Source organism: Drosophila santomea, chromosome 2L, assembly GCF_016746245.2.
Source record: "Drosophila santomea strain STO CAGO 1482 chromosome 2L, Prin_Dsan_1.1, whole genome shotgun sequence".
Taxonomy (NCBI): domain Eukaryota; kingdom Metazoa; phylum Arthropoda; class Insecta; order Diptera; family Drosophilidae; genus Drosophila; species Drosophila santomea.
In genome coordinates this window covers 11633429-11660338 of record NC_053016.2, presented here as the reverse complement: position 1 = coordinate 11660338, position 26910 = coordinate 11633429, and the positions used below count along the sequence as shown (strand labels likewise).

General features: G+C 44.7%; 5 protein-coding genes across 6 annotated transcripts; all 5 read right to left on the bottom strand.

Moving 5' to 3' along the window:
* Positions 1 to 1443: 1443 nt before the first annotated feature.
* Positions 1444 to 2409, bottom strand: LOC120458218. The gene has a single exon (XM_039645799.2). The coding sequence runs from the start codon at positions 2303 to 2305 to the stop codon at positions 1577 to 1579; it is 729 nt and encodes a 242-aa protein (XP_039501733.1). The 5' UTR covers positions 2306 to 2409; the 3' UTR covers positions 1444 to 1576.
* Positions 2410 to 2430: 21 nt separating this feature from the next.
* On the bottom strand, positions 2431 to 3300 carry LOC120458217. Its single transcript, XM_039645798.1, has one exon. The coding sequence runs from the start codon at positions 3213 to 3215 to the stop codon at positions 2463 to 2465; it is 753 nt and encodes a 250-aa protein (XP_039501732.1). The 5' UTR covers positions 3216 to 3300; the 3' UTR covers positions 2431 to 2462.
* A 64-nt stretch (positions 3301 to 3364) lies between these two features.
* Positions 3365 to 4529, bottom strand: LOC120458215. Its single transcript, XM_039645794.1, has 2 exons — positions 4395 to 4529; positions 3365 to 4312 (listed from the first exon to the last, which is right to left on the bottom strand). The coding sequence occupies exon 2, from the start codon at positions 4226 to 4228 to the stop codon at positions 3452 to 3454; it is 777 nt and encodes a 258-aa protein (XP_039501728.1). The 5' UTR covers positions 4229 to 4312; positions 4395 to 4529; the 3' UTR covers positions 3365 to 3451.
* LOC120458216 lies at positions 4359 to 5410 on the bottom strand. 2 transcript variants are annotated; one of them, XM_039645796.1, is made up of 2 exons: positions 5208 to 5347; positions 4359 to 5142 (listed from the first exon to the last, which is right to left on the bottom strand). In XM_039645796.1, the coding sequence occupies exon 2, from the start codon at positions 5106 to 5108 to the stop codon at positions 4548 to 4550; it is 561 nt and encodes a 186-aa protein (XP_039501730.1). In that variant the 5' UTR covers positions 5109 to 5142; positions 5208 to 5347; the 3' UTR covers positions 4359 to 4547. The 2 variants fall into 2 exon arrangements, with proteins under 2 accessions (XP_039501730.1, XP_039501729.1); XM_039645795.2 differs by having other exon boundaries at positions 4359 to 5410.
* A 90-nt stretch (positions 5411 to 5500) lies between these two features.
* LOC120458214 lies at positions 5501 to 7350 on the bottom strand. The gene has a single exon (XM_039645793.2). It carries the CDS (start codon positions 6551 to 6553, stop codon positions 5675 to 5677), a length of 879 nt encoding a protein of 292 aa, XP_039501727.1. The 5' UTR covers positions 6554 to 7350; the 3' UTR covers positions 5501 to 5674.
* Between the last annotated feature and the right edge of the window lie 19560 nt (positions 7351 to 26910).

Genomic DNA, 26910 nt, shown 5'->3' with positions numbered 1-26910 from the left:
GGATTGGGTTTCGGGTGGCAAAGTAACCACCGCCGCGAACGTCGCGAACGTTTAATTGCATTCGATATGCGCTTTTCGGAATTTTCCCACGATTTTCGTGTAAGATTTTCCGAAAGGTAACTAGCTCAGGTCAGTTAAGCGCAGCTCGGGTCCAGATCCTTCAATCGAAAGCTGCTGCAAGCGAATGCACTTAGATAAATATGTAAACTTATATTAAATTTATTAAATTATACGTACAAGGTTTTTGTTTTTATAAATAAGAATACAATGTAAATAGATCACAAAGATCTTTAATAACCCCTTAGATATCTGTAACAGCAATAAAATAATTATTTTAATATAACGCATTCTTGCTGATTTTATATAAAAGATATGTTTCATACGTAACCCCTTTACAAGGACTACCATTATTTCTCGCAGTGTGCAGGGTGGTGGCAGCCGTTGATCATCACCATCATCATCACTATCGCTATGCACACTATCATCCCGATAATCAACATTTATGGCCGCTGATTGTTTTCGCGACTGACCGCGACGCCTTCGAATAAAAGGGTTGCAACTCCCAAAGGAAACGGCAGATACTTAGGTGGATCTGAATCTGGATCTGGATGTGGATGTGGATGTGGATGTGGATGGAAGACCCTCGCCGCGAAGCTTGAGATTTGTGTGACTCATAACGAGTTTCCTCTCGCCTCGCTTGGACCTTAAGTGGATATTGCATTGTCGAGGGACTCGCGATCCTTTGTCTCAGCCAGCTGCCGCTTTGTTTGGTCTTGGACAGTCCAGTACCCTGCTCGATTAATCCTGTTTTCGGTGGCACTTCTTGTGTTACGGCAGCTTATCAAGTAGACGTGGTGGAGTAGATGATTCCTTATGTAAATTTCGTATGAGAGTTACGTTTTCCGCCGGATTAATCCAGTTCAAATCGATGCGCGAGTTTCTCATTAAAGCTGGATGGTTATGGGGATGGTTATGATCTCGGACAAACGGAATTCCAGAGGAGTTTGCTATTCTTCACGCCTAAATATTTAGATTTCCTAACAATGGAAGCTGTTTCGGGTGCACCTTTATTTACACAAATCTTTAAAAAATCTATAAAAATCTATTTGAACTGAGTTATTACGAAATCTATGGCAAATATGAATCCGGTTTCGAAATCCCCTGCCTGCTGTTTACCTACCCAATAAAGGTTGCTGAATCACATGTGCAGTGAATGAAAGGCAATGCCACACACGCCCCACCAAAATTGAGACACGTTGCAGTGCCAATTTAGCGGTTTTTATTTATTATTTATTTATTTCACTTCCAGACAATCCCCCCATTGTTTGCATCTGGCGCATGCCAAGGAACCCTGTTCGTGGTCCCAAAACAATGAGCCGAAAATTTCGATCAGAACAATACAACAATCATATGCACTTGCACAATCATGAAAAATACCAAAAGTAGCTTTTTAAGATATCTTCCGCATTGATGAGTCTAGCTTCGATACAGGTTAACATTTAGTAAATTTATGCAACAACATTTTAAGATATGTTAGGATTCCAAATTCCGTACGACTGCCAAAGAGGACATGCACCTAACAACCTGTATTTTTCGTACTTGTAAAGGATATGGCCAGGATGCGTTCGTGCAGGATCATGTAGGAGAAGAACTGCAGGACACTGAGGAACAGATACTCGTTTTTGGGCACATCGAACTGGCGATCGTGGATAATGGTGGCCGTGTACATGACCATGCAGATGGCCACCAGGGCGAATGTGTTTCGCACAGCATAGTATATGCCCTGGTAGTTGATGAAAAGGACATTGATGAAGAATATGATCATCATAATGTTGGCTATGACCACCAAACAGCTGAGCAGCAGATCGCCGGGAACAACGAACATGGGAAAGTAGGCGCCCCAAAAAATGGAGACCAACATCAGGGCCACCACCACAATGCCGGCGTAGAAGTTGACGAGCCTGTTCTCATTGTGCCTCTGCTCCATGGCAATATATATAGTGGAGCTCTCCACGATCGCACCGATAATGATGTAGTTGAAGGGCACCTTGCGTCCAAACTTGGTCCACGATAGAGTGGCGACTGCAAAGAAGGTGCACAGAAGCCACCAGCCGTAGCGCTCCTCCGATCGGTTGTGGGTCAGCAACTCGGTGGAGCCAATAATGAGCCACTGCGTCAATGCGATGGCGGCCAGGATGGCACTTAGTCCGTATATCTTGGCCGCATGACTGATGCTCTCATCCGGCGGTTCGCCATAGACCTCCGGAGCGCTGATCCGAAAATTTGTTCCGGTAACACTTTGCATTGGACTTATAAAATTGGAATTGTCGATGTCTGGACTTGGTTTCTCGAAAATTTAAAAAGCTGAAACCCGAAAAGTTGCTACAGAGCTATCTCGATCGATTTACAAAACGTATCTTGTACTGCCCGCATACTGTAGCTAACGTTTTTATTAATCACATTTACATTGGAATAGTGGATAGGCCTGATAAATGCAAACCGAAGGACCCGAGAATCTCCGATTCAATGGCAATGGAAAACACGCATATGCAGATGAACAGGGCAAATGAGCTGAGGTAGATCATAGTGGAGCAGATCGGTTCGAGGCCAATCGGGGAGTATTGCAATCGTCCGTGGATGAACTGGGTTTGCAGGGGGATGAGTGTCATCACCAGGGCGCTCAGGACAGCAGAGAAGCTCACAAAAAAGTATCGGATGGAAGCCAGGGACAAAAAGATGAGCGGAATGAGGACGGCAAGGCAGAGGGCCACAATCACTCCGGTGACGAGGCCATTGGGTAGACACGATTTCCGGCACTTGGCTCCACAGATCATCAGTCCGCCCACCACCAGTACCATGATGGTAAAGTAGAGCACCAAGTCGGGTATGTCATAGATGCACATAAAGCATGCGGCGGACAGCGTGAAGAATGCCACAATTCCGCCGACCATTGTCCAGGGGATCAGCCGTCGGATGCGCCGGACGGGCAGACAGATCAGGACCGCCAGGAGGGCGAGGGCGAGGATCAGCCACACGTACGGCGGAACCGGCAGGATGTTGACAACGCTTATGTTCATCGATGAGATGACCATTAAAGTAATGGTCGATACGAAACACAATATTCCGGCTTCTACGTAAACAGTACGGATAAACACTAGCAACTCCTCGTCGGTTCCCTCTACCGTGTTCACTAGCTCGTTCGAACAACAAGACATCGAGCCGGAATTTTGAGAGAGAAATTTCAAAAATTGATGTATTTCTACATTTTGCTAAGATTGTTCACAACTTGCGTGTTTAGGTTGCCCATTTTATAAATTGTGAATATTAAAGAAATTGAAGATCCATAGGGCACAATAACATAATATTTCAGCAGTTAATAATTTAATTTAAGCCAACACACATTCATCCTTATCTAAGATAGTCACTAATCCTTTTCTGCAAAGTATGTACTCTAAGTGTTTTTGTTATTGGTGCGATCATAGTAGAGGACAAAGACGAAAATTGCAAAGACCAGGAAAGCAAAGTACTGGTAAATGCCAAAGGCGCTATCCGCAGTCTCCCCATAAGGCACATGCTGCAGCCTTCCACAAATGAAGCGGGCCTGGAAGGGTGCCATGAACAGGATCAGGACGGCGAACAGGATGGCAAAGGCCAGGAGGTAACGCAAGTCTTTGATGACCAAGTAGAGTATGACCAACACGAACAGGGTGACGGTGAGCAGCAGGAAAATGCAGCAGGTACACAGGATGTTGGGCAGCAGAATCTCCGGACCTTTGGCCCCGTACAAGTGCAGCAGACCCAGCAGACTGCCGGCCACCAAAATGATCGCCAAGAGCTCCCAGACGCGCCTCATGTGCATAAAATACGTTCCGAACAGGGTGATGAAGAACACGCATCCCAGCACCAAGCCCCAACAGAGCAGGGTCAGTGCCGGAGTCTGCCGGATGCAGCTGAGCACAATGAGAATGATGAAGGTCAATATGAGCCACACGTACGCCGGCACAGGAACGTCCTCGTTGACTTTCACGTCGAGTGCGGAAATTATGATCCACGGAATGGAGGAGAGGATACACAGCACTACGGAGGATAGGTACACCCGGATAATGAAGGCCCGCAACTGGCGCTCGTTGATGACTAAGATCTCCGGTCCCTCCGCAGGACCACCACCATCGCCACCATCTCTTCCGCTCCTTCCCAAACGATTCCAGCGCCCATTGGGATTATTCATGTGTTGATCAAGGACTTCGAATCAATATAATGCAATTTTGACAAATGAAGCTTGGATACCAAATTACAGCGTTTGAAAACTTTCCTAAGTAAAGTAAATGAATATTTTTTCTTATTTTGAGGGAACAGACTTTTCAAGTGCTCTCACTTCATTTTAATTGCCTTACATTGAGACAGTATTTGTATTTTCTGTGCCAACAACGCTATACCAAGCGCAGTGATTAGACTGGAAGACAGTGTCCTTTGGTCTACAGATCCACACTGACTCACTCGTCAGATCGCTAAGCAGTTGCGATCACAGGATGGCAGCGCGACTTCGCTCAATCAAAATCATTTTCTAGTGAGATTTTTGGCCCTTCCGATGTTTGCCGGATGGCCTCCTTCCTCTCCTCGACCAGGATGAAGTAGCACACGCAGAAGAAGAAGATCATGGAGTGCAGGTATAAGGTCAGGGTGCAGACCATGAGGTGCTCCTTGGGAACTATCTCCACGGTGTCCAGGCGGCAGTGGTTGAGCTGCGCCTGGATGGGAATGGCTATGACCACCATCACGAACAAAATGCTAGCGAAGGCATCGAGTACGAACACATTTCCGGTGCAAATCTGGACGATTCCAACGATGAGCAAGCACAACAGCAGGGCCATCATTAGCAGCGTGGAACAGACACCACCGGGCAGGAACTCCTGCGGACACATGGCACCGGCGAAGTTGAGAATCAGGATGATCAGCGCCACGCCGATCATCACGCCAATGATGACGAACGTGGTCAAGTCGTCAATCAGATAGGTGCCGAACAAGGTGGTGCACACAACCACCACGCTAGCCAGAAACCACTTGGTGAACCAGTAGTAGGATAACCTTGGGATGCAGTGCATGCACATTATTACCAGGAAGACAATGGCGGCCAGGACGTAGCTGGGAAACGGAAGGTACGTGTGCAGGTGAGTATTGGTCAGCACGAGCAGCAGCCAGGCGCCCACCGTAATTGCGATGAAGATCAGTCCAATGTTGTAGATGCTGCGGATGAACTGCGTTATCGGGTCCAGCTGCGTGATTGTCGGCCGGACGCTGTCCTGGTGGTAGATGTTGTCCATCCCGGTGAAATCCTTATGGACTGAGTGTTGAGACTACGTCTGGTCTGCACCCTGACACTTACCTCCCGGCAGAGCAGCTTTGCTACATCTTATATTAACAAATTGGTATCTTTCTCATCATAACGTTCTTTTTCCTTTTTATTTAACAAAATAATATTTTTATTTTAAGAAATATGTGCTGTATAAAAATATTGTACTGATACTCTTGCTGAGATATATATTAACAACATGGCTACAAAAGTGTTCCTTTATTAAGCCAAAAACAGTAGATTCAGCTAGCTACATGGCCATCATTCCGGTTAAGGACCTTCAGTAGTAACCAATCTGCTAAGGACTCCAAGTCGCTGAATTCGTCACCATTTGGTCGGCCAGATGACAAAGTAGAAGGCCGCAAAGAACAGCAGAAAGTGCAGATACACGTTGACGGCGCAAATCACAAATTCGTATTCCGGCAGCTGGAATCGCCTGGAATGAACCACTTGAGCGTGATAAACGGATGCGGGTATTAGCAAAGTGGCCAATAACGAGAAGTACACCAGCTGGTAGATCCAATTGTCCGTGAAAATAAACACGGTCATCACAAAGATGGAGGCCATCACGAAGATGACGAGCAGCAGAAACATAGTCTTCTCTCCGGGCAGGATGATCTTGGGTAACCATGCGCCAGCGCAATAGCAGATCACAGTCATGGCAGACGCCGCCAGGAGGGCACTGCACACGCGGACAATATTCCGCTCCACGAGAAGCAGATTCACGCCCAATCCTGCCAGACTCACAAACAGCCCGGCCATGATGAAGCTGAACCAATAGAACTTCCGCAACTTGGCCGAGAGACAGAAGACAAAGAGCACCATTAGGGAAACCATGGCGCAAATGAAGCCTGGCATTATGAGATCTGTATGCGGAGGAATGACCTCGGACAGGATTATGGCGGGGATCGCAGTGTTGATCGAGAACAAGCCGGCCATCATGTAGCACCTCCGCACAAAGATCACTCTCGGTGAGGCGCCACTTCCGTTCTCCTGTCCACCGGAGCCTTCGCCAGAACCTTCCATAACCGAACGCGATGGCCTCAATCTACGGGCTGCCAGGCGCAGCTGGGGTATCGAAGGATACTCGTACCGAACCAAAGGACCAGGTTCCTGCTCCTGCTGCTGTGGCGAGGGAAAGTTGAGCAGCTGGAGGGCAGGGGGCCAAAGGAGCCAGTCGTTTCCTAAACTGTCACCTAACATTCTCTGCGCGAGCACTTGAAAATTTTGACAGAATATTTACGGCACACCACGAAAAGTGTTAAAAACCAAAAACAATAATACAATTTGATCTAAGAACTGGAAATATTTACGTACACTGTATACATTGCAATCGCCCCAAGATTAAGATTCTCGTAAGAGATAATAATGGTGACTTAACAAATGCCACGGCAAGCATAATATTTGGAATTTGGAAAATGTAAATCTAAGCAGTATTATTCCATTTGATCGGTGCGGAAAACTCAGCGAGGCATGTGGAATGGCAAGGGGAGGAGTACAAAGCCAGAAAGGAAAATGCTAAGTAGCTTCGATCAAAGCTAACAAAACAGCCACAAAGGATGCTTACTCCTTTCCCCTCTCTGCATTGTTTGTTGTTGTTTAGCTGATCGGTCGAGTGACACGCAAAGCAAAGGATACAAGGATGAAAGGATACAAGGATGCAAGGATACACGGGAGTAGAAAGGATGTGTTTACTGCCGCATCTGCGGCCTCGATCACGATCACTTTCACAGACGGTTGATGCTTGATGCTTGATGGCTGCTGATGGTTGACGGTTGGACGGCATTGTTCCGGGTATGACTCAATCTCAATCAGCTGGCTACGCTTATCCTTGATACCCGCTAAAGACATGCAAATGCCAAGGCAGCAGGCGATCGGGGAGAATGTCAGTTATCTGGCAGCTGCACTCAATGCAATAGATACGCTTGCAGTCGATGGAGTGTAACCCTTGAGTTGCCAATCAAGTCGTTAACTCGCCTGCTGCTCATGATTGGATTATTGAGTTGGTAAAAATGGAATTCCATTCAAGCAGTGGATGTATTACTATTTTCTCTGCACATTAATTAAATAAAGTAAGCTTTAAGGTTTCAGCCTAAAGAGCAACTTATTTGGAGAAACTTATATGCCTTGTTTATTGATTTTTCCCTTGCAGTTTTTCGGCCTTGGGCCAGATATATATGCACTATTCACTATTCAACAAAGGCCCCTTCAGTTCGGGTCAATGTACTATGGTATAACTTTTTCGGCTTATATTTTTGCAACCACAGACTACTGGGTGACTGACAACGATGAAAGGGCCAGCGAGGAGAGGTCGGTCGGGAGGAAAGTGAAAGCGTTGGCAAGTGCTTGACAACAACGACATGCGAGCGTATGCAGTGGACCAGGCCGGGACCAAAAACCATCACAATCACAATCACCATCCCCATCCCCATCAACCATCAACCATCACCATCCTAACCCCAACTCAGACAAACTAACGGCATTTCCCCCGTCGACTTTTCCCGGCCCTAACTTCATTTGGGGATTTTGCATGCGAACACGAAATGTTCGGGAGCCGCAAAAAGCACAAGCCAAAAAGCTTACAGAAGCGTAACGAACGAGAACCGCCCGGAGATTTGGAGGAGGAAAAGGCAGGGCAGGGCTGGGCACCGCTTCATCCGTGGGTCAGTGGAGAAGACAGGTTGTCTCATTCTACGTGCTCGGAGCACGATTTATACTATTCTATTAGTTCCACGACCCGAGCCCAAGCTCGAGCCACAGCTCAAACCCGATCCCGAGTTTGGGCCCAGCCCCGGCTGCCACCGACTGACTGACTGTTGTGTGTGGCAGCGCAGTTAGCGCAGATAATACATCCGTTTCCGGTTAAGCCCATATTTTTGTGTCATTTAGTTGGTGGGGCGACGGGGGTTAAGGGGCGGGGCAGTGCGGCAAGTGCCGAGACCGCTTGTGTGGGAGTGGAACAGACAGCAACAGCAACAGCCACAGATGCTGGCTACACTGAGCGAATATGAGCTATTTGCGATGATAGAAAACTAAGTGTATGCAAGTAATGGTTTTTTTTTTTATAATTCGAAGGAGGGTAAAAACTTTGAAAACTTGTAAATATAAGTTAAACTATTTTTAGGACACCAACATATTTTTTTCAGCGTAGTCGCAGACTTTCAAATGCCGCTGACATGCCAGCTAACGAGGGGTGAACCGGAGGATGGGGTGGAGCATGGAGCATGGAGGAATGGGCAGGGGCAGGAGCTGGGGCAGGGGCATGTGCATGGACACGGACACGAGCTGAAACTGGAACTGAATCTGAATCTGAAAATGGGGCTGGGCGCATCAAGTGATGCGACAAGTGCAGCAGACGCTGGAGCGGAATCGTCAACGCTTCCGCATATTTCTCATTTCCACAATTAAACATTGTGAAGTGGAGCGTTATGGCGAATGCTCCAAGGGTTGCATAAGTTTTGGGGGGAAGGGTTCTGGGGATTCAGGGGTTTTAAGGGGTGCCTGCTACTTAGATAAATCAAAGGCGAAGCAATTAATAATGCATTTTTGGAGCGGGAGAACATATGAGGGGGATTGGTAAATTTGCTGCATTTGCTCCAAAACGGAAGCTCAAATGGAGCTTGCACCTCGCAAAGTCGGGTAATTATGTTGCAGCAGCCCCTTCCTGAACTTTTCGAAACGGAAGTTCTGCATGACTTTCCCGGCTTTCCCGGCACGGGACCCGTAACCCCACTATCTTATCGGGAAATCCAGAAGCCAGCACCCAGGCAGCCAGGCAGCTGGAAATGAATGGCTGGCTGCCTGTCCAGCGTTGCATTATATTAATGAGTTATTGTATAACACCTTCTGATTCGACGGTTACTGTTTCGGGGTCTTCCTAGTTCGTCACCGAAAATGTATACAAGTTGAGCAAACAAACAATGTCGTGTCAACAATGCTGGAAAGCTGTTTAAACACACACCCACCAGCCAGAAAGTGAAAAGGTTTTTAAAAATAAAATTGTAATCAAAATTCTAGAAGGCATGGAAATGTTTTTCGATGAGCTGCCACCTGCCTTGCATTTAAAATAATATGCCATATGCAACTCATTTTTTTCCATACCGAAAGTTAAGTCTAGAATTTAAGTTATTAAGTATATTTATAAGTTATATATGTATATAAGTTATTTAAGTTATGGTGCTCTAATTAGTAACGAATTTTGACTCATTTCCACCGCAACGGAGAAATGAACTTGGTATAAAAGCCCAACCGCCCAACACGGCGTTACTAATTACATTTGTGCTAATGTTAATTTGTTACAATTTCCGGAATTTCGCTAATTTATTTTCCAACATTTTTATTAGTGGCATAAATTTACTATACGTTCTAGAAGCATTCCCCGTTGGGGTGGCCGCTGTGGAACTTCCTCTCCAATTGTTGAATATATCAAACCAGTGGAGGAAATACATTAGCATATTTTATATGTAGATCAGGGGAAATGCAATTTACGATTTCAAATAAAAGTTGCTGGCCAGGTAATGACATTTAAACCAGCAGTTCTACTCATTTGCCAGCTTAACACTCCAGTTTCTGATCGATTACTATCACTTTTCTTGGAGGCCCACAACTGACCCACTGAAGGCCCACACAAATCTGCTGGTCAGACGATCGATAGTCATATTGCCATATATTGTTGAATGTCTTTTGTTCGGGTGAATAATACTTTTCGTGGGTGTTTGAATTTATGAACAGTTTATGGGCTATGGGCGAATTTTGCACTCGTCCAACCGGAACGCCACGCCGAACGAACGGACATGCCGTGAATTTTGATTGATTTTCAAGATATTAATATTTATTTATTTAATATTTTTCATTCGCCTTTGGCTACATATTTTTATACTTTTTATGGCTTGGCAGAATGTTGAAATAAACACGTTGTATTGCCGCTGTTAATGGCCGCATAAATTGTTGTCAGATATTAGTAATAAATATATATTTTTCCATATGTGTCACCGTTTGTTTATTTATCATAACAAATTTGTCGATATTTGACTCGCACGTGCCAGCAATTTTGAGGCCCTAATGTATTAGCAATGCATTAGTATCCATTAATAGAAACTACAAGAAATCTTTTTCCCGCAGGCCAAAAAGGTTAAAAGCCCGCTTACTGCTGGCATTTTGCCATCATGAAAACGCGCAAGGAAGCCAAACTACTGGTGCCCCATAGACCACATCCTTGCCTCGTCCTCGCAGGACTAGGAATACCAATCGATGGGGTCGGTTCTAGGGGTTTTACTAGGGGTGTACTAGGGGGTGTACTAGAATGGTACTAGGGGGTGTAGCAGGGCACTTTATGGGATCTAAATTGTTTGCTTTTAGCTGCGTGGTTTCCTCACACGTGACTGGGGAAATTGATGGCAGCAGACTCATTAAGTGTTTTAATGTTGGTGAGTTAATGCATTAAAAGCACTGGTAAACAGTCGATTTTAATACAACACAAATATGCTGAACATGTTACTGGTTCGAACCTAATCAAGAGTTTTGCTAAAGTTTAAATCTTTTTTTTTGAAGTTTGATATTTCTATAAGTCCTGCTTTCTTGTCCTTCATTTTATGTCAGTTTTCATTTGCCTACTAACTAAATGTATCCGGGCAAGTACGCCGAATTTGGTTTGCACCTCCGAATCATCCCGCTGCCAACTGATGGCCAACACCCTTGGCTCTGAATCAGTAGTCATTGATAGGCGGCTGGCTGACATGGTTCATTAGAACCCATTAAGGTAAACCAAACAAAGAACCGACCGGCAGAACCGAGAGATGCCGGCCGTATTCAGTTCCATCTACTCATAAAAATTTCGCAGCTGAGCGCCAAAAGCCGAAAACGAAATCCAAGTTGAACGAAGCGTACAAAATCATTTCCTACTAAAATCAACGAAACGGACATGCCACAGAAGAGGTGGAGTCGCCCATGTCGGTGGATTGTTCGAGTGGACGGGCGGAGGTGTTATGGCATGGTATGGGCTATGGGATCTGGATGGTCAGTGGTGGGGGTTGGGCCACTCCATACTCCATACTCCATCTCGGACACCGGCTCGACTCAAAATGCGTGACTGCGACTAATGACCCGCACGTGTTCCGACTGGCAGCGGTGCGAGTTGTGCGAGTTCTACGACTTCTACGATGACTATGCGTCGCGCTGAACGGCGAGAATTGATTACGATCGCTGGACGCATATTAATTGTGGCAGCCAGCCTGGCAGTCAGCGTAAAGGATACCCGAAAAGGACACTGCGCACTGGATACTCCGCACTGATGGAGCCGCGCTGCGCATATGATTAACAACTTAATGGATTCTCGGATGGGGATACTTTACTCTCGCCCATCCAGAGATCCACAGAGTTCGTGTTGCTGCAGGTAAACAGCGCATTTGTCGATCGCCGCCAGCCACACACCGAGATCTGTATTTTCCGGGCAATCCCTGGGGAATCGGTAACGGGATGACCGAAAATTTGTCACGCCCTCGAGGTTGGGGTGCCCCCATGCCCACAACCCACAACCCAGTCCCCAATCTCCACTATGAGTGATGATCCACCGCGTTGTGCCATCCCAGCCGACGTGTTGGCGATCTTATCCCATAGTTTGGTGAGCTGCCACGCACCTGGGCATAGGTGATCAAAAATGGTAATGAGTGCTAATTAAATAATTTATTATCGCCGAGCTCGGACGGTGTCAGGCATCAGTAATAAGTGGAATGATAAGGGGTTGTAACAAATTTATATTTTATGATGCACTCCTACCGACTTTCTAAGTTTCCAGCTCTCTAAGTAAGCAATGTATTGGAATATTTTAGCAGAAAGTATGCAATATCTCTTCCCTTTCAATTGGTAACCGTATTTTGCGGAGTGCAGATGTAAATCAGTAAATACTCGAGCGTCTATCAATCAGCGGGATCTTGATAAGCCAAAACAAGCGCCAGCTTACAATCCTACCTCAGCGATTTCAATTGAAACTGTAACAGAAGCCCAGTCCCCAGCTAAACTGGAAACTACCTCCCCTCACCAGCCAGTCCACATGACAAACTATAAACGCAATTACCTAGACAAACGGACGCGGGGCAACAAAGGCGTCTACATAACGCAAAAGGCAAAAGGAGCAAAGAGCCACTACCAAGTTACTCGGGTTACAATGAAATTTGTCTGAGGCGAGTAAACATTGCCACCGCACGTTGGCCCAAGTTGCCAGTTGCCAGTTGCCAGTTGAGAGTTGCAAGTTGCATGTTGCCAGTTGCCAATTGCCAATGCCAGTTGCAAGTTGCGCAGGCGTGCAGAAAATGGAGTTTCGGTTTCGGTAGCCAAGGGATCCTGCAGCCGAAACGACAGGAAGCCCCAAGAAAAGAGGGCAAACATCATGATGAGGAATGTGCTGGCCGCACGTCTTTTGCTAATAACCATCATAAATTTTGCAGCGGCAACAAATTGAAATTAAACGAACAGACACCGCGCAGCGAAATCTTCCCGAGGAGAATCGGCAGATTCTGCAGTTTCTGCAGCCGCAGAATGCAATCAGAGAAGAGACCAAAAGTTCGTGAGTTTTTGTTGTGTGTGGGGTGTATGAAAAGAAGTGTAACTACTTTGTTGTTGTCATGTAGTTAGCACTTGAAGATTTATCCGCGTGAATTAATTGCGATCTTGTTGCGCAGATTCGCCTCCAGATTTGCCTGCAGATTCACCTGGAGATTTGCTTGGAGATTCGCCACATGTGGCGTCGGTGGGTCCCTTATCAAAATTTAAACGGTAGCCCAGCTGGTGGTGTCTCTGTGGTATTCTCGAAATCAGTCCACTGGTAGCCCAGTAACGTCCAGTATCGCCCAGTAGGTAACTCGCAAACCCCAAGCGGTAGCTACTTGTTGGCCATACAGAGAGCCATGACAATTATGGAGGGCCATAAATCGACGACTGCAACTCCCGGCGAGATCAAGCGATCCCCAGAACCCAAAATCACCTTCGATATTATTCACCGGCATTGTCGGCCATTGGCTCGTAAATCACCCGTTTCCATTTCAATTCGCCACATTTCTCCCCGATTTGTGCCTCGTTTTCGCAGTCTTCTGATGTGTCACAAGCCATTGAACTGACGCGACAACATTATTAGGCAAGATCAGCGAAGGACGATCGTCGATCGACACTTGGTGACATTATGGATTATGGATTATGGCGCTCGCGTGCTGCTTATGTATGCCAGTCGAATAATTTCGACAAAAATATTATCACGCTACGTGGCAAACGATCGGCGATGGGCAAACCGTCGATCCAGGCCGATCCTCCGATGATCGTTCATCAGCATGCAGCGCATCATCATCTCCATCATCCTCGTTATTGGAAGTGCACCGGGAGGAATTCTGAGAATCTCGTGCTTGCCATATTGAAATATGTTCTTAAATGGTGTTACTTAATAATCTATTTTTATTAGATACAAGCAACTGTTGTGCTACATGTAACATTTACTTCATTGCAGTTTTTATAAAAACACAAACAGAAGGTAAAAACTTGTTTTCCAGTGCGTTGGGATGGTGAAAAGTTGGTGCCAGTTCAGCTTGGGCTGCTGATCAATCAGCGCCTTAAAAAGCGAACTGCAGCCGTACCCTTCCATACCAGTTTCTTATTACCAACTTGGCCCCGGCCGCCTCACATTTGGCAAATACATTTTCGCGCATTTTGCGACGTTTACAAATTGCCGCCATTAATTAGGCAAAAAACGCACGCACCGCCAACGCTTCGAGGGCTCCTAAAAGCACCGCGCGTAGGCGAGTTCTCAAAAAATACTGATATATATAGATATATGTAGATATATATATATGAAAGCTAAACCCCCTGAGCAGTGCTACCAGACAACCGATCTGGGGGTCTGGAGCTGTAGCTGTAGCTGGAGCTGGAGCCATCGATGTGGGACTCACATAATAATCAGCGGGTGGACAGCAACCAGGATTGCTTTTGGCATGCGTTCGAAATTAATTACCCCCCAAACTGCTCGCTTCTTTCATTATTATTTCATTTTTTCTTCTTTTTTTTTTTTTTGCTGCTACCTGGTTGCTAATTAAGTTGTTTACGTTGCTGAGTTATTGAACCGCATTTTGGCCTATTGGGATAAAGGGGTTTGGCGGGGCCTCCGATTTGGGACAGGGCCATCGGCTGGCTTCCAGATACGTGGTGGAATGCAGTCCAGAAGGGAACGTTGGAATGCATAACTTGGGGCTCTAGTTCACAATAAAATATAAAATGGTAATAAGGAATTACTTTTTATAACATAGCATGAAGCAGTGCATAGATCTAAACACAATATATTCTACCTTCAATAAAACTAAAATTATTAAGTAGTTAATAGAACAAATTCTTATGGACATAAGATCACGTTGTATTCATTCATGTTTATATTTCTTTACTGAAAACTGTGCTATCTATAATATTTTTTTATTAATCTATGATTTATCAGTAGTTTTACTCTGTTTCTTTAAATAACACATTTAAATATACAAATTGTGCTGACAAGTCTTAACTCTTTATTTGCTCTCAATCACACATCTTCTGGGATGTCATGTAGCTGGGTAGATAATCAACATGTCTCAGCCGAATAGATGTGGTTTTACCCATCCATACTAATGAAAACTGTCGACAACTGCCCTTCAAAAAGAGCTCTATTCCATATTTCCCATCTTTCCAACTCGATTCCGCCCCACGTAACTTGCACATTTCACTCGCTTGACTAAGTTGTCAACCTGTCTGCCAAGCAAACTGTCAGTTGTTGCATTTTTCAGTTCGGAACGCGTATCGCGTGCCGAGAGACGGAATCGGAGTCACTCCCTGGCCACTGGACCATGTCTTCCATCGTCAAGAAATTAAGATGCACTTTGGCTGTCATCGGTGTGTTTGTTGTGGTCACTAGCCGTTGTCGTCATTTGTTTCAGCCACTTTGAGCGGGGGGGGGAACTTCAAAATCGAATCTAATACCGAAACAGACATCACATAATTAGTCTCTCTAAATAAATCAGCCTGCCTTCCTATTCGGGAAATTGGTTTTCCGACCGAGGCACTTGATTTGTTTTCGGGTTATTCGGGGCTGTGGATTCTTTTCTACTCTCGTTATCTCGCCGCTTGTCTCTGAGGTGATTTAAGTGGTTTTTCCTCAGATCCCTAACCAAGTTGATGTCTCAATTTCAGAGTCGACAGAGTCGGAATGATTACCAATGTTTTCGGATTCGGAATGGTTCTTCTACACTTTCCCCACCGCCGCGGACGCGGACGAGGCGGCGCTTTCGTTTTGATTCGAATGTAAATTTGGTTAGCTCGGAATTGGGTTTCTATTAAGTGCGGCCCCGTGTTGTTCCTGTTCCATTCAGATGGGATAAGATAATCTGTTTTTAAAAGCTTGTAAAATGTGCGCCAGTCTGAGCTGAGGCCAATCTCGTCTGGTCCGCCACTTAAAGCGGCAAACATCAACAATGGCGAGGCGACAACATTACGGCATGCCATTCAGCGCGTTATCAATAAGCACATTAATTTGATTAATAACCACCTGCAAATCATTTCCACACTGCGCCCTTCCACACACAAAAGACCCCACGATTGACAAGAAAAAGAATATATACTTTCCGAATTCTCGCACCCCACTAAGTAGCGAAAATGTCAGCAACAAATGCTGATGATGCCGCGTTGCAGAGCTGCCGAGATGAGAAGTGCCATTACAGCAGAAGCCACATCAATTTACGCATCGACTTGCCAAACCCTTTTCCACATAAATCGCTATCTTTATGGAATTTTTATGGCCAATCTCCTTGCAGGCATCCCAGGCACAACCGCAGCCCCACCCACCCACGGCTAATACATCGCATCCTGAGTCCTGAATTCTGTGCCCTCCATTCCCATCACAGAATCCGGGTGGAAAAAAGGTGCACGCGACACTTGCGCATCATCATTATGTGGGATGTGGCCCCGACGGGCGAAAAGGTGAGGGTTCTGGCGTTTCTGGGGTTTCTGGGGTTTCTGAGGTTTCTGGGGGTCCGGGTTAAGTGGCGGGGTTGCCAAATAAAATTTCCTGCCCCAATCTTCGGCGATTCTGATTCTGCGCCTGCTGCTGGCAGTGCAATTTGTTTTGATAACACAAAAACCAATCCGCAAAGCACCGGGACTCCATCGTTTCGGGTTGGGGTGAATAGATAGTTGGTGGATGGAGGACGGGAAATTCCCAACCATTTAATCGGTTCGCGTTCTGCAAATCGCAAAAGGAAAATCACTGAGACATCTTTAAACAGACTTATGGTATAATACTCATTTTCTACAAAACTAAGTTATGTTGTGGAATATGGAATTTTTGCATATTTACACTCGCCATGCGAGTTTATTATAACTTTGATAGTATATTCAGATTTAAGTCGATGCAGGGCACCTGACACACAAAGGACAGTTTTCCGAAAGTGCGTGGGTTAAAGTGTCAGTTTTCCAACGGTTTATGTGCCAGTTGTTCAGCGGCGCACACACGTATTCCGCCGCACTTTGGAAAACTGTCAAAACAAATATGAGTCGCAACATGTCAATGGGATGTCAAAGGTCTTAGCCCCCAACCTGCCAATCCAACCCCCGCCACACGCTAATTGGTTAATGTAAACAAGTAGCTCTAGCCGCCGATCGAACTGAAAAGAAGAAATGTTTCAAATTTCAAGTGTTGACGCGCCGCAGAAACAACAACCAAGGAAAAACAAACAGACGACAGGCGGCGACGCCGCTGACGATGACGACAACACACTGAACAAATACTTCAATTAATAAACAGACACGCGTCCATCGATAAATAAGTATGTATGCTCGCACAATATGTTGCCTACAACGTTACTTACACATCCCAAACATCAGTCAGTCGACGAACCCGGGAATCCGAGCCCAAGGGTCTCATCTCTGCCACGTCTTCCAACTTGGACTGCGGTGGTGTAACCAAACACCAAATACGAAATACCAAACATCGCACACCAAAACCCCACACCACCGCAAAACAGCCTGATAAAAGCCTGCCAAGAGCCAGAGACAAGGACTTAGGACATGTCGGCTGACGAGCACTCCTCGAAGGACCTTCAAGGGTGTCCGAGCCGTGTAATGTTGGATTATGGTTGCACATGCACGGGTATTCTCATACCATGAACACTGCATAAAAATGGGAAATCTTGAAAGAATGTGCTGGTTAATAAATGGCACCTGCAATTGTAACAAATAGATAATGGCTACATTTTTAGGAGCAACTGAATTTCTTGTATTACTTATCATATGATAATTGAGATTCTAATAATAACTGACAAATATTCTTGAAATCAGTTTTAAAGTGTAAGCTAAGTTGATTGATTGTAGTCATTTAATTTGGCTCGTTCAAATGTTCAGTCTCCCTAAGTTGAGCAAATTGGTTAATACCCTCTCTTTGTATAAAAGTCTTCCTTCGCCACTATGTGATAAGCTCATTATATGGTCTTCAATACACTTCTCAAGCGATTTCTAGTCGAACTCTTAACTTTGACAATTTGAAAGCCAACTGAGTTCCATTCACAGTTTCGGGCTGTCAGCTAACAACTTCTTTAAGCAGAATTTATGGGGAAACCAACTCGAAATGCAGGTACAAAATAGAGTTGGTAACCTGTCTGCGGATTAGGATTTCACACAAATGTTCGCGCTGTCTTGGGCATAATTTGGCAATCATTAACTAACAGTTAAATTTAAATATTTAACTATTTATAAGTGGGCATTAAGGAAAAATGTTACAGAAAGTTCTGCCGGCCCGTTCAAGTGGATCCAGATCATTCATAAAACGCTACCACTCGAGAAATACGCATTGGAATCGGAATATGTTAATGGTCCGAAAGTCGTAGCTATATCTAAATATCTATAATATCGCACAGACGCGATGCTCTCCATGCAGATAAGTCCGGGAACTGTCGACGATCTTTGACTGGTCGCAAATCATTAGCGTAAAGTGTTGATTTTGCATAAATTTTGATTGGATTGTATGGGATTTGATTTGCAAAGCAAGTCTCTGAGTCTCTTGTATCTGACTTGGGGCCATGTATTATGTTAATTGGAGTTTATCGACTAATTTGTCCACCTTTTTCGGAGCTCTGAGTTTTTTAATCGCGTGGGTAGATGTTGAACCATTTTACCAAGTAGCCCGTAGTTTGATTTGTTTGATTCGTCGTTGACTTGGGGCGGCATCGAATAACTTTATTTTCAGACTCCATGGTGGCGTTTTTATATACCTGCCGGACAGCTTGATTGAATATGTGAGTATTCGGCGTAAAAACCGACTAAATTTGATTCCCAGCGCACAATCACCTCTTTGGCTGCGTTCTTAAAGCGAGATTATCTCGGCTGTGAAACTTGTAAGCTTAAGCTTCTTTTTGGCCAGACTCTGGCATCGGAAATTCCGACCCTATCATACTTTCTTCTGCGAAATGTATTTTTTTGTCCGCCATACCTTTCCTGGAGATTGCAAATACATTAACACTTTTTTATGGTTCCGGCTGGACTGCAAACTCCGAGCTCCAGGCTCCAGGCTCCGAAGTCCGGACACCGGCGTCACTGCCTGGCGGGTGGCAAGCGGCTATGGTTTTTCGCATCATTTGTTGCTCCTGGATGGGAGGAATATGGGGGAACTTCCCCATCCATATGTTGATGCTACATTAGAGCAGCCAGCGCTCATATTTTGTAGTTATTTTTTTTTTGTGCACTTGGTTCTGCGACATAAGCTTGCGCATCATTGATTTCAATTTGAAGCTCGAGTTGTCGTCTTGGCAGGACCAGAATCTGGCAGGACCCCGAACTATCCGCATTAAATGCTGTGTGCTGCGTCGACTGCTTCCCACCTCCTTGCCCACCATCCGCTCCATCCACCAGATGTCCGTAGTCGTGTCCGTGCGTTATCTGTTTCCGCAACATGATGCCGCAAAGTGTGAGGCGATGGGGCAGCGACAACGTTGTCGTTCTGCTGATAATGATTATTGAAGTTGCCGGCGCCCACACACGCGGATATTTTATATGTATCTATATATATATATATTTATGATGTATGCGATTTGGTCCAGCTGAAAAATTTCAACGCATAAAAATATCTTGGACCTGCCACCCCGCAGCATCCCCCTACATTCAACCACCCCGCCACTTTTCCCCGCCATGTTGCTGTCGTCGACACTGTGAGCAAGATGGACTTCCGGTTTCCTGTTTCCGTCTGTCGAAGTTCTTTACTTTTTTCAATGCTTCAGCACACACTCACCACACACACACACAACCGAACACACACTAATGCACAGCATCACCCTGTCATATGTACAACAATTTTTATATCGCTTTTGCTCTTCTTCATCGTTGTGAGCGGCGGTTGTGGGCGTGGCATTGGTTGTGGCACATCCTTGCATCGACATCTGATGTTGCCCAGTTGGGTGTGAGTCCTGTGAAAGTTAAACGCAGCATTCCTAATAAATCGATTACAGCTAAATCTGAGTTGTGGTCCATTTTTGCATTGGATCATAACTCAAGCGACTCAGCTGGTACTTTGGAGCATTTCAGAGGATCTAAAATGGGAATAATACGCATAATCACCACTCATGCTCGGTGGCAGCTGATGGCAGCCTTGAAATTCACAAGTAGTTATATAGGCAAACGCAACCCTTCAGATGGCCAAACACCGGGCAAAACCAATGACAATTCGTCTCAAGCATCATTAGGGCCCTTCCATGACCATGACTTTCCAAAAAGGCCGAGAATGCAACGCAGACAACATGACGCTGCTCAAACGCATGGGAGATTCCGCACCGAAACACCTGCAACTAGCAGTGCAACTGCAACATCCTCGGCACTCAGCAGCCGCATGCTGTGCAGCGAATCTGCAGTCCAGCCGCTTTCCAGGCACTTTAAACGGGGCGTCTAGCTGTCTGGCCAGGTTCTTGGACCTATTCCCGTCCAGATCGCGCTGGGAGTTGGCCTTGGTGCGAGGACACGGTGCGAACTGTCCGGGAAGTGGAACCCGCGGAGGACAGCCTGGCCAAATGGTCACCACGGCGGAATTGCCAGACTCTCAGGCGTCTTGGAATTGGTCACGGATCAGGTAAAACGTGAACAGGTTGCCAATACAATCTACTCAGCTAGGATTTCATACTAGTGAAACTTCTTAATGCATCAAAAAGATGTAGTTTTATCTAGATAGAAAAATATATACCAACATTAAATGGATTTAGTCAGGTTTTTATTCTAACGACATGTCCCATTTTACTGCATATCACCTAATGCTGACTAATAGATCATGTTCGAGGTACAAATAGAAATCAACATCGAGTTGAAAGCATTCACATGCTGTAAAGTAGAGCGCCCTTTTCATTTGGCTTATCAATTAATGGTCACTAATAGATCATAATAGAATGCCATAAAATCAGCATAGAAAAGACACTTTTAGCTACTTTAAGTCGTAGGTAGTGGTCTTTGTGTGTGGCAAGCTTTCAAGACGAACTCATTGTCTTCGGTATGCGGCTTTGTGGCATTTAAGATTTTGTAGCTTTTTTATTCTTTCTAAATATAGGGGCCAGCGATAGGCAAATCTTAATGAGTCAATGGCTACCAGGTTATCAATGATGATTCGGCTCTATTTAATTTGAATTATATTCTTATGCGACTTTGATGACCCTTGGAATATTGGTAAACCGGACTGAACATCCTCAACTAAAGCGAAAAATATATGTTGAACGATATTTTTTATTGATTTTTTACGAGCACATTGGATTCCAGACGAAAAGAATTTTGGGTGGACCTCGTAGATTTGCATAATTTCCGAATTTCGGGACGGGGTCACCAGCGGGACGAGGGTCGGTGCCAAGCGATTTGTTCGATCCGCGGGAATCGGTCGTGTGATCGTAAAACAGAAACATTTAGGAGACATGAGTGGGTATCTTTGTTCATTGCGACTTGATGCTATGCGACTGTCTCGAAAAAGTCGTAAAGCCATATCAAAAAGTCACAACAGAGCTGGTCTCGAAGCCCATTTCGCACCTGCGATTGCTGGATCTATGGGTTTCAAACTTTTTACGACCTTCGATCTATTGGATGAATCTTAAACACATAAAACCAATGAACCGCCATATTCTGAGAGCCTCTGGCCCCCAAATAATCGGTGACTTATGTGACATTATTGATCGTTAAGGCCGCTACATTTGAGATGCGAAGGAACTTGTCATTTAGCGTAATTTTGTAATTTGATTTCCAAATGGCTTTCGACTACTTAGAATGGTATCAGATAGAGGGAATCCGTGCCGGTGGTCCTCCCTCTCTCTTCTGGTCTGCGATTTTCAAATTTTCAATAAGATATGGCTTTTTATGACAATCTGTTGAGTTGGACCAAGTTGAGTTGAGCTTTTATGTCGCTGGCTACTTTACGATCGACTTTTATGAGGTGCGATGACTTAGAGATTGCCTTGAACTCGATTTTAGTTTAGGCCTTTGGTGTGGGTCTTATAACGGTACTAGTTTTATCCTCGTACATAAATATGAGATGTTGTTAAAATAAAAACAAAACTAGAAAGTTTTTTTCCTCTCGAAGTGAGCTGATATTAAGCAGATTTCACTGCTGAGCTGCCTTTTAAAAGGGATATATAATCGTTAGTAATGAATATTTTAAGTAAAAATCGTCAGCGACAAATTGGTAGAAGAAACCCAAACACGAATCCGAGTATTTGAACAGCCTCCATGAGCCCATTTGACAATATTATTATTTACATTGAAGTAAATCCCTGAAGAGCCAAACATGGCCGAAAATAAATTTGGTGCTGAATGCAGCTGCTCGGTTCTGAACGCAACGGGGATCCTAGGAGAACCTACAAGTAAATTTTATTGTATCGAGAGCTAGTGGACATTTCTCCCATTGTTCCACATATTTCTGGGGGAAAATTGTTAGGAAATGTTAAGTAGGCTGGACCGTGGACAAAATCGAAAATCCAAATCCAATGATTTCATTCTTGACTTTTGGCTGCAGGGATGTGGGCTAACTTTTTGACATGGGTTTTATGGTTCGTGGCGATCTTGATCTCCTGCCCCTGACACAATCACACACACACACAGTCCCTTCCTCAAGAGTGCGTAAAATGTGTGAAGAAACTGGAAACTGGAATAAAAATCGAACACACATATTATTTATGATGTTCATCAGGAGTTTACGACGGCTCAATGCTCATTCAGAGCCGCCGGAGCGAAGGAGAAGAGCTGTAAAAATACCTGACCGGGCCATAAAAATTATAAAAGTAACGTATGCATCTGCCCCCGACCACTTTGCACCTCCAAGGCAACCACCTCATGCTGTGCAGAGGGTTCTCCGAGCTCCGAGCTCCGAACTCAGAGATCCGAGCTCCGAAGTCTGGTGTCTGGTGTCTGATGTCTGGTCGGCACAGACTTCATGACGTCCCCGCTTAATGTCCGTCGTTGTAACGAAAGTAAATTTTTCATAACTCGCCGATGAGCCGATCGATAAATATTTCCAGACTGCAGCAGGTAGGTAGAGGTAGTTGTGTTCGGCTTGGTTTGGTAGGTAGCTGCTCGTCTTCCTCCGTCGAGGGCCACGTTATTTACTCTTTTCTGTTCCATATCCATATCTCGGCCCAGACAAACTGGCAGCGGCATCATTAGCAACTGTATGCGTGTGCGTCTCTTCTCGTCTCCTCAATGGCAGGGAACAGGAATCCAGGGAACCAGATGCGGGCCCGCTTTTATTTGCTTTTGGATATTGGGTACTTGGTAGTGGGTCTTCCCTGGCCGGGGAGACGACGGTCTTGGAGCCGGTCGTAAATGACTAATCGAATTGGTAGCCAAATGGTTAACTCGGGAAATAAGCAATTACCTCAGGATCTTGCATCTCGATTCAATCAATGTAATTTATTGCTGCTATTAAATCAAGTTGCACAAATATAATCATTTTTAGTATTACTAACATAAATAAACATAAATAGAAAATGCATTTATTTTATTTTTAAGGAATTGTGACTATTTATCAGTAAAATAACACTTAAAATCCTTATATTTTTATATATTATTTTCTGGCAAATTTTCTCACCATTTCCACTCAACATCGAAACACTTGTCCTTCCCATTTGGGACTTTCCAAATCGTCCTTCACCTTCCGTTCACACTCTTCAAGTGTCCTGTGCCATTAGTATTTGCTTAAGGTCAGAGGGCTTGTCGAATGCAAATAGATCATAAAACTCAAAAACATTTGGTGGCCGTGCCAAAATAAAGGTGTCAAGTGTTCGGTGAAATGCGTGGTAAAGGTCGCAAAGGTGGCTACCACGGACAAATAAACACGACTCTCTATGTAAATATGTGCTGACTAGCAGTTGAATAAATACGGGGAAAGAGGAACGCACAAGTTTATTGCCAACCATTCTGGACTTTAAAGAGGTATTTTTTGACTGCGCTTGCTACGTAATTGCTTCTTGCCTAAAAGTGTATCTTAAAGTAACAGGAGTATTTATGACATAACGCATGAGTAAGTATGTAACGAGTTCCCATCATGGCTTTTTGGGTATAGCATTACGAGTCTGATAAGGTTGCGGGCTAACCAATTAGAGTGGCAGGTGGCTTATGTTGGATTTGGACTCTTCAAATATGCACAAATCGCGTTAATTGGCATCGCCGATTTCCGTGCAGTAGCCCAGCCGAGAAAAGGATAATATTCTTGCGGCGGTTGGCTAATTAGGCGCACACGCCGCTTTCACATTCACATTCACATTCAGTTTGTCTGACAAGCGGCTTGCGTGCCACATTTCTGGTCGCTTGATATAAATTGCGCAAATGTTGCGAAGCCAATCAATCGCTTGTTGTCATGGTTAGCACCTACCCACAAGTATTTACCCCCTTTTGCCGAGAGCCCCCCCTCGCCATCGCTTCTGAGCCAACTTATGGGAACCTTATTGCCCGTTGCCAAGGTGCACCGCCAATTAAAAGGATTTGAGCAGCGATACGCAAATGCGACCGCTTCTCGACTTTTTATTGGTGGGAAGACACAAGTATGACGAGGTGGGCGGTAAGGAGATTCGACAAGATAAAATAAATATTCTTTAAAATGTAATGATAAGGGTAAAGAATCAACATGTATTTGATGTAGCAAGTTGGGTATTTAATTGGACTTTCATATTACCCACAATTAGCAGCTTAATTAGATGTTTTTGCGTAATTATTTGATACATTTATGCGAATTGCTGCCTTTACTAATCACTCTATATAAATGCGATGAAATCTCTAAAGCAGCTCAATGAATATCTTCTCAGCTTTTTAGGAACAACTGTGTGTGCCCTCGAATACAAATATCAAGTTTCCAGACGAAGACCTCAACCAACTCAGCTCGAGTGCCGCGGTCCACTTGAAATTATGCCAAGAGATGTTCGAGTGGGCACAGCCGCCAATAACCACGCACAACACTCATCCAGATCCCGTCCCGATTCCACTCCCCAGACGAGGCAGAAAGAACCCAATCCGTACCCAATCCGTACCCAAGCCCAAGCCGCAAACAACCCTTGAGGTCCAAGAGCTGGCACTAACATACAACCATACATCTTAGGGGTTGCGGGGGATTGGGATTGTGATTGTGATTGGGATTGGTCCTGCTCTCAATCAAAGCTGCTGCGCCGATCCTTCTACTTCGCTAAACGTTTCGGACTCGCCTGCATGTGAATCTGAATCTGAATCCAAACCCGATTCTGATTGTGAATCATAACCTGGATCTGTCAGTCAGTTGCGGCCGGATACGAAATTGCCACCAATTAAGCATTCCAGTTTGCGAGAGTACACAAACTCGAGTCCTGGGCGGCCATCTGCATTGTTGGCATAATTATAGGCTTAGCGCAAATTATTGACAAGTGAATTAGAAAGAAATATTTTTGTTTGAATTCGCTGGCACTCTTTGTTTGTTTGAGTTGCTTGTAAAGGCCATTCAATCGGAAAGTTTTAGGGACTGGTCTGAAACCTTAAAATGTGTGGAACTATTTTGAATCATAAAAAGGACTAAACGGTTGACCTGAAAATAGGTCACATGAAAACAGATTGATTTAAGTCATTAACGTAATAACCTAAAATAATAACAAAAAACTTCTGCTTAAAGATTCAATTTCTTTAACCAATTTCAGCTGCCATTTGTGTAATATTGAGTGCCATTAAAATGCCAGTCCTTGTCCAGCTAAGCCGCTGATCGTTTAGAGAACTAAACCTGTCACTCAGCCACTCCCACAGTCGCCACGAAAACAACTTTAAAATAACATAGTGACAACAGACGCCAACGCACACGGCCAGCCAATTAATATTCATAAGAATTTCGTTACGCTTTTGCCACAAGCAGGAGCAAAACTACACAGTCACCATCAAATGTTGTATCGCCCTCCCTCGAGCACTCGAAAATATTCAAAATCCAAGAACGAAATGGGAAAAAACGCAGAGCACAAAGCACTTACCTCGACCACTCGGTGCACATAGCACATAGTAAGTCTTCGGAGGGGTCCGCAAGTACTGCACTGAGTACTGAACACTGAACTAAAGTGGAAAAAGCTGACATGGGCGGCGTTTCTCGGAGGGTGGCTCAAGTAGGATCGCGAGGGGAGTAAAAATGTTATAACAAACGTATCGAATCGAGTATGTTGGGCATGTCAGTGCGACCAAGCCGAGATTCCCAAGCCCGAATGCCCAAAATGTGAATACTCGATGTGTCCGATGGGGGAAAAGTGTTAATTCGTCATGATGACGTCACGGCTGGGAAAATTGATTACCCAAGCGAACATAGCGTATCCTCGAACATCCTTCGCTTCGTCCTGTCCTAGCCACCCCGAAAAAGATACACTCGAATTGGTTTTGGGAATATGGGCTGGCTAGCCGATGTCACCGCCTCTCCGAAATGCCACATAAATTGCCGCGTATGAATAAACATTTTGACAGATTTTTGTTTGGTTTTCGGCTCTAAATTTAATAGTTTGCCGAATTTCATGTTGCTATTTAGAAATGTAAATTTTATACTGAATCTATCTTCATGCTGTTTGTGGGGACGATCACTGAGAGTCATAAATAGCACTTTATGCATATGGATAGGTCTGGTTTCTGATTTTTTACGGGTCATTTGAGCACTCGACGAAACGACCAATAAAATTTGATTCGTGAAAACTTGTTAATGTTTCGATGATTAATATATTGAATCATAATATGGAATTTTTTTCTTTAAATGCTGAAATCTCTAGTCAGATAATGCAGTAAGCGTTTAATTCACTCTTATTGAACTAAAGCCTATTTAATGAGCATGGACTCACTTAAAGATGCCCCTCGCCTTCGGCCCTTTAAGGGCTTTCAAACCTTTTCCCACACTTTGTTTTCTTATTTCCCCAAACAAATACCTCTTGCGTATATTATCACGATTTTCACATTTCATATCAGTGGAAAGTAAACAATTTATGCGCCCACACTGACGTCTGGCTGGCTGATTGTGCCGTCCCAACATAATCTACATCAGCGGAGAGTCCGCAGCCCCGGGCACCAAATTATCATCT

Bases quoted from the DNA above. Each gene is read 5' to 3' on its own strand.
- LOC120458216 (XM_039645795.2), bottom strand. From the start codon at position 5,321: ATGGACAACATCTACCACCAGGACAGCGTCCGGCCGACAATCACGCAG.
- LOC120458215 (XM_039645794.1), bottom strand. From the start codon at position 4,228: ATGAATAATCCCAATGGGCGCTGGAATCGTTTGGGAAGGAGCGGAAGA.
- LOC120458218 (XM_039645799.2), bottom strand. From the start codon at position 2,305: ATGCAAAGTGTTACCGGAACAAATTTTCGGATCAGCGCTCCGGAGGTC.
- LOC120458214 (XM_039645793.2), bottom strand. From the start codon at position 6,553: ATGTTAGGTGACAGTTTAGGAAACGACTGGCTCCTTTGGCCCCCTGCC.
- LOC120458217 (XM_039645798.1), bottom strand. From the start codon at position 3,215: ATGTCTTGTTGTTCGAACGAGCTAGTGAACACGGTAGAGGGAACCGAC.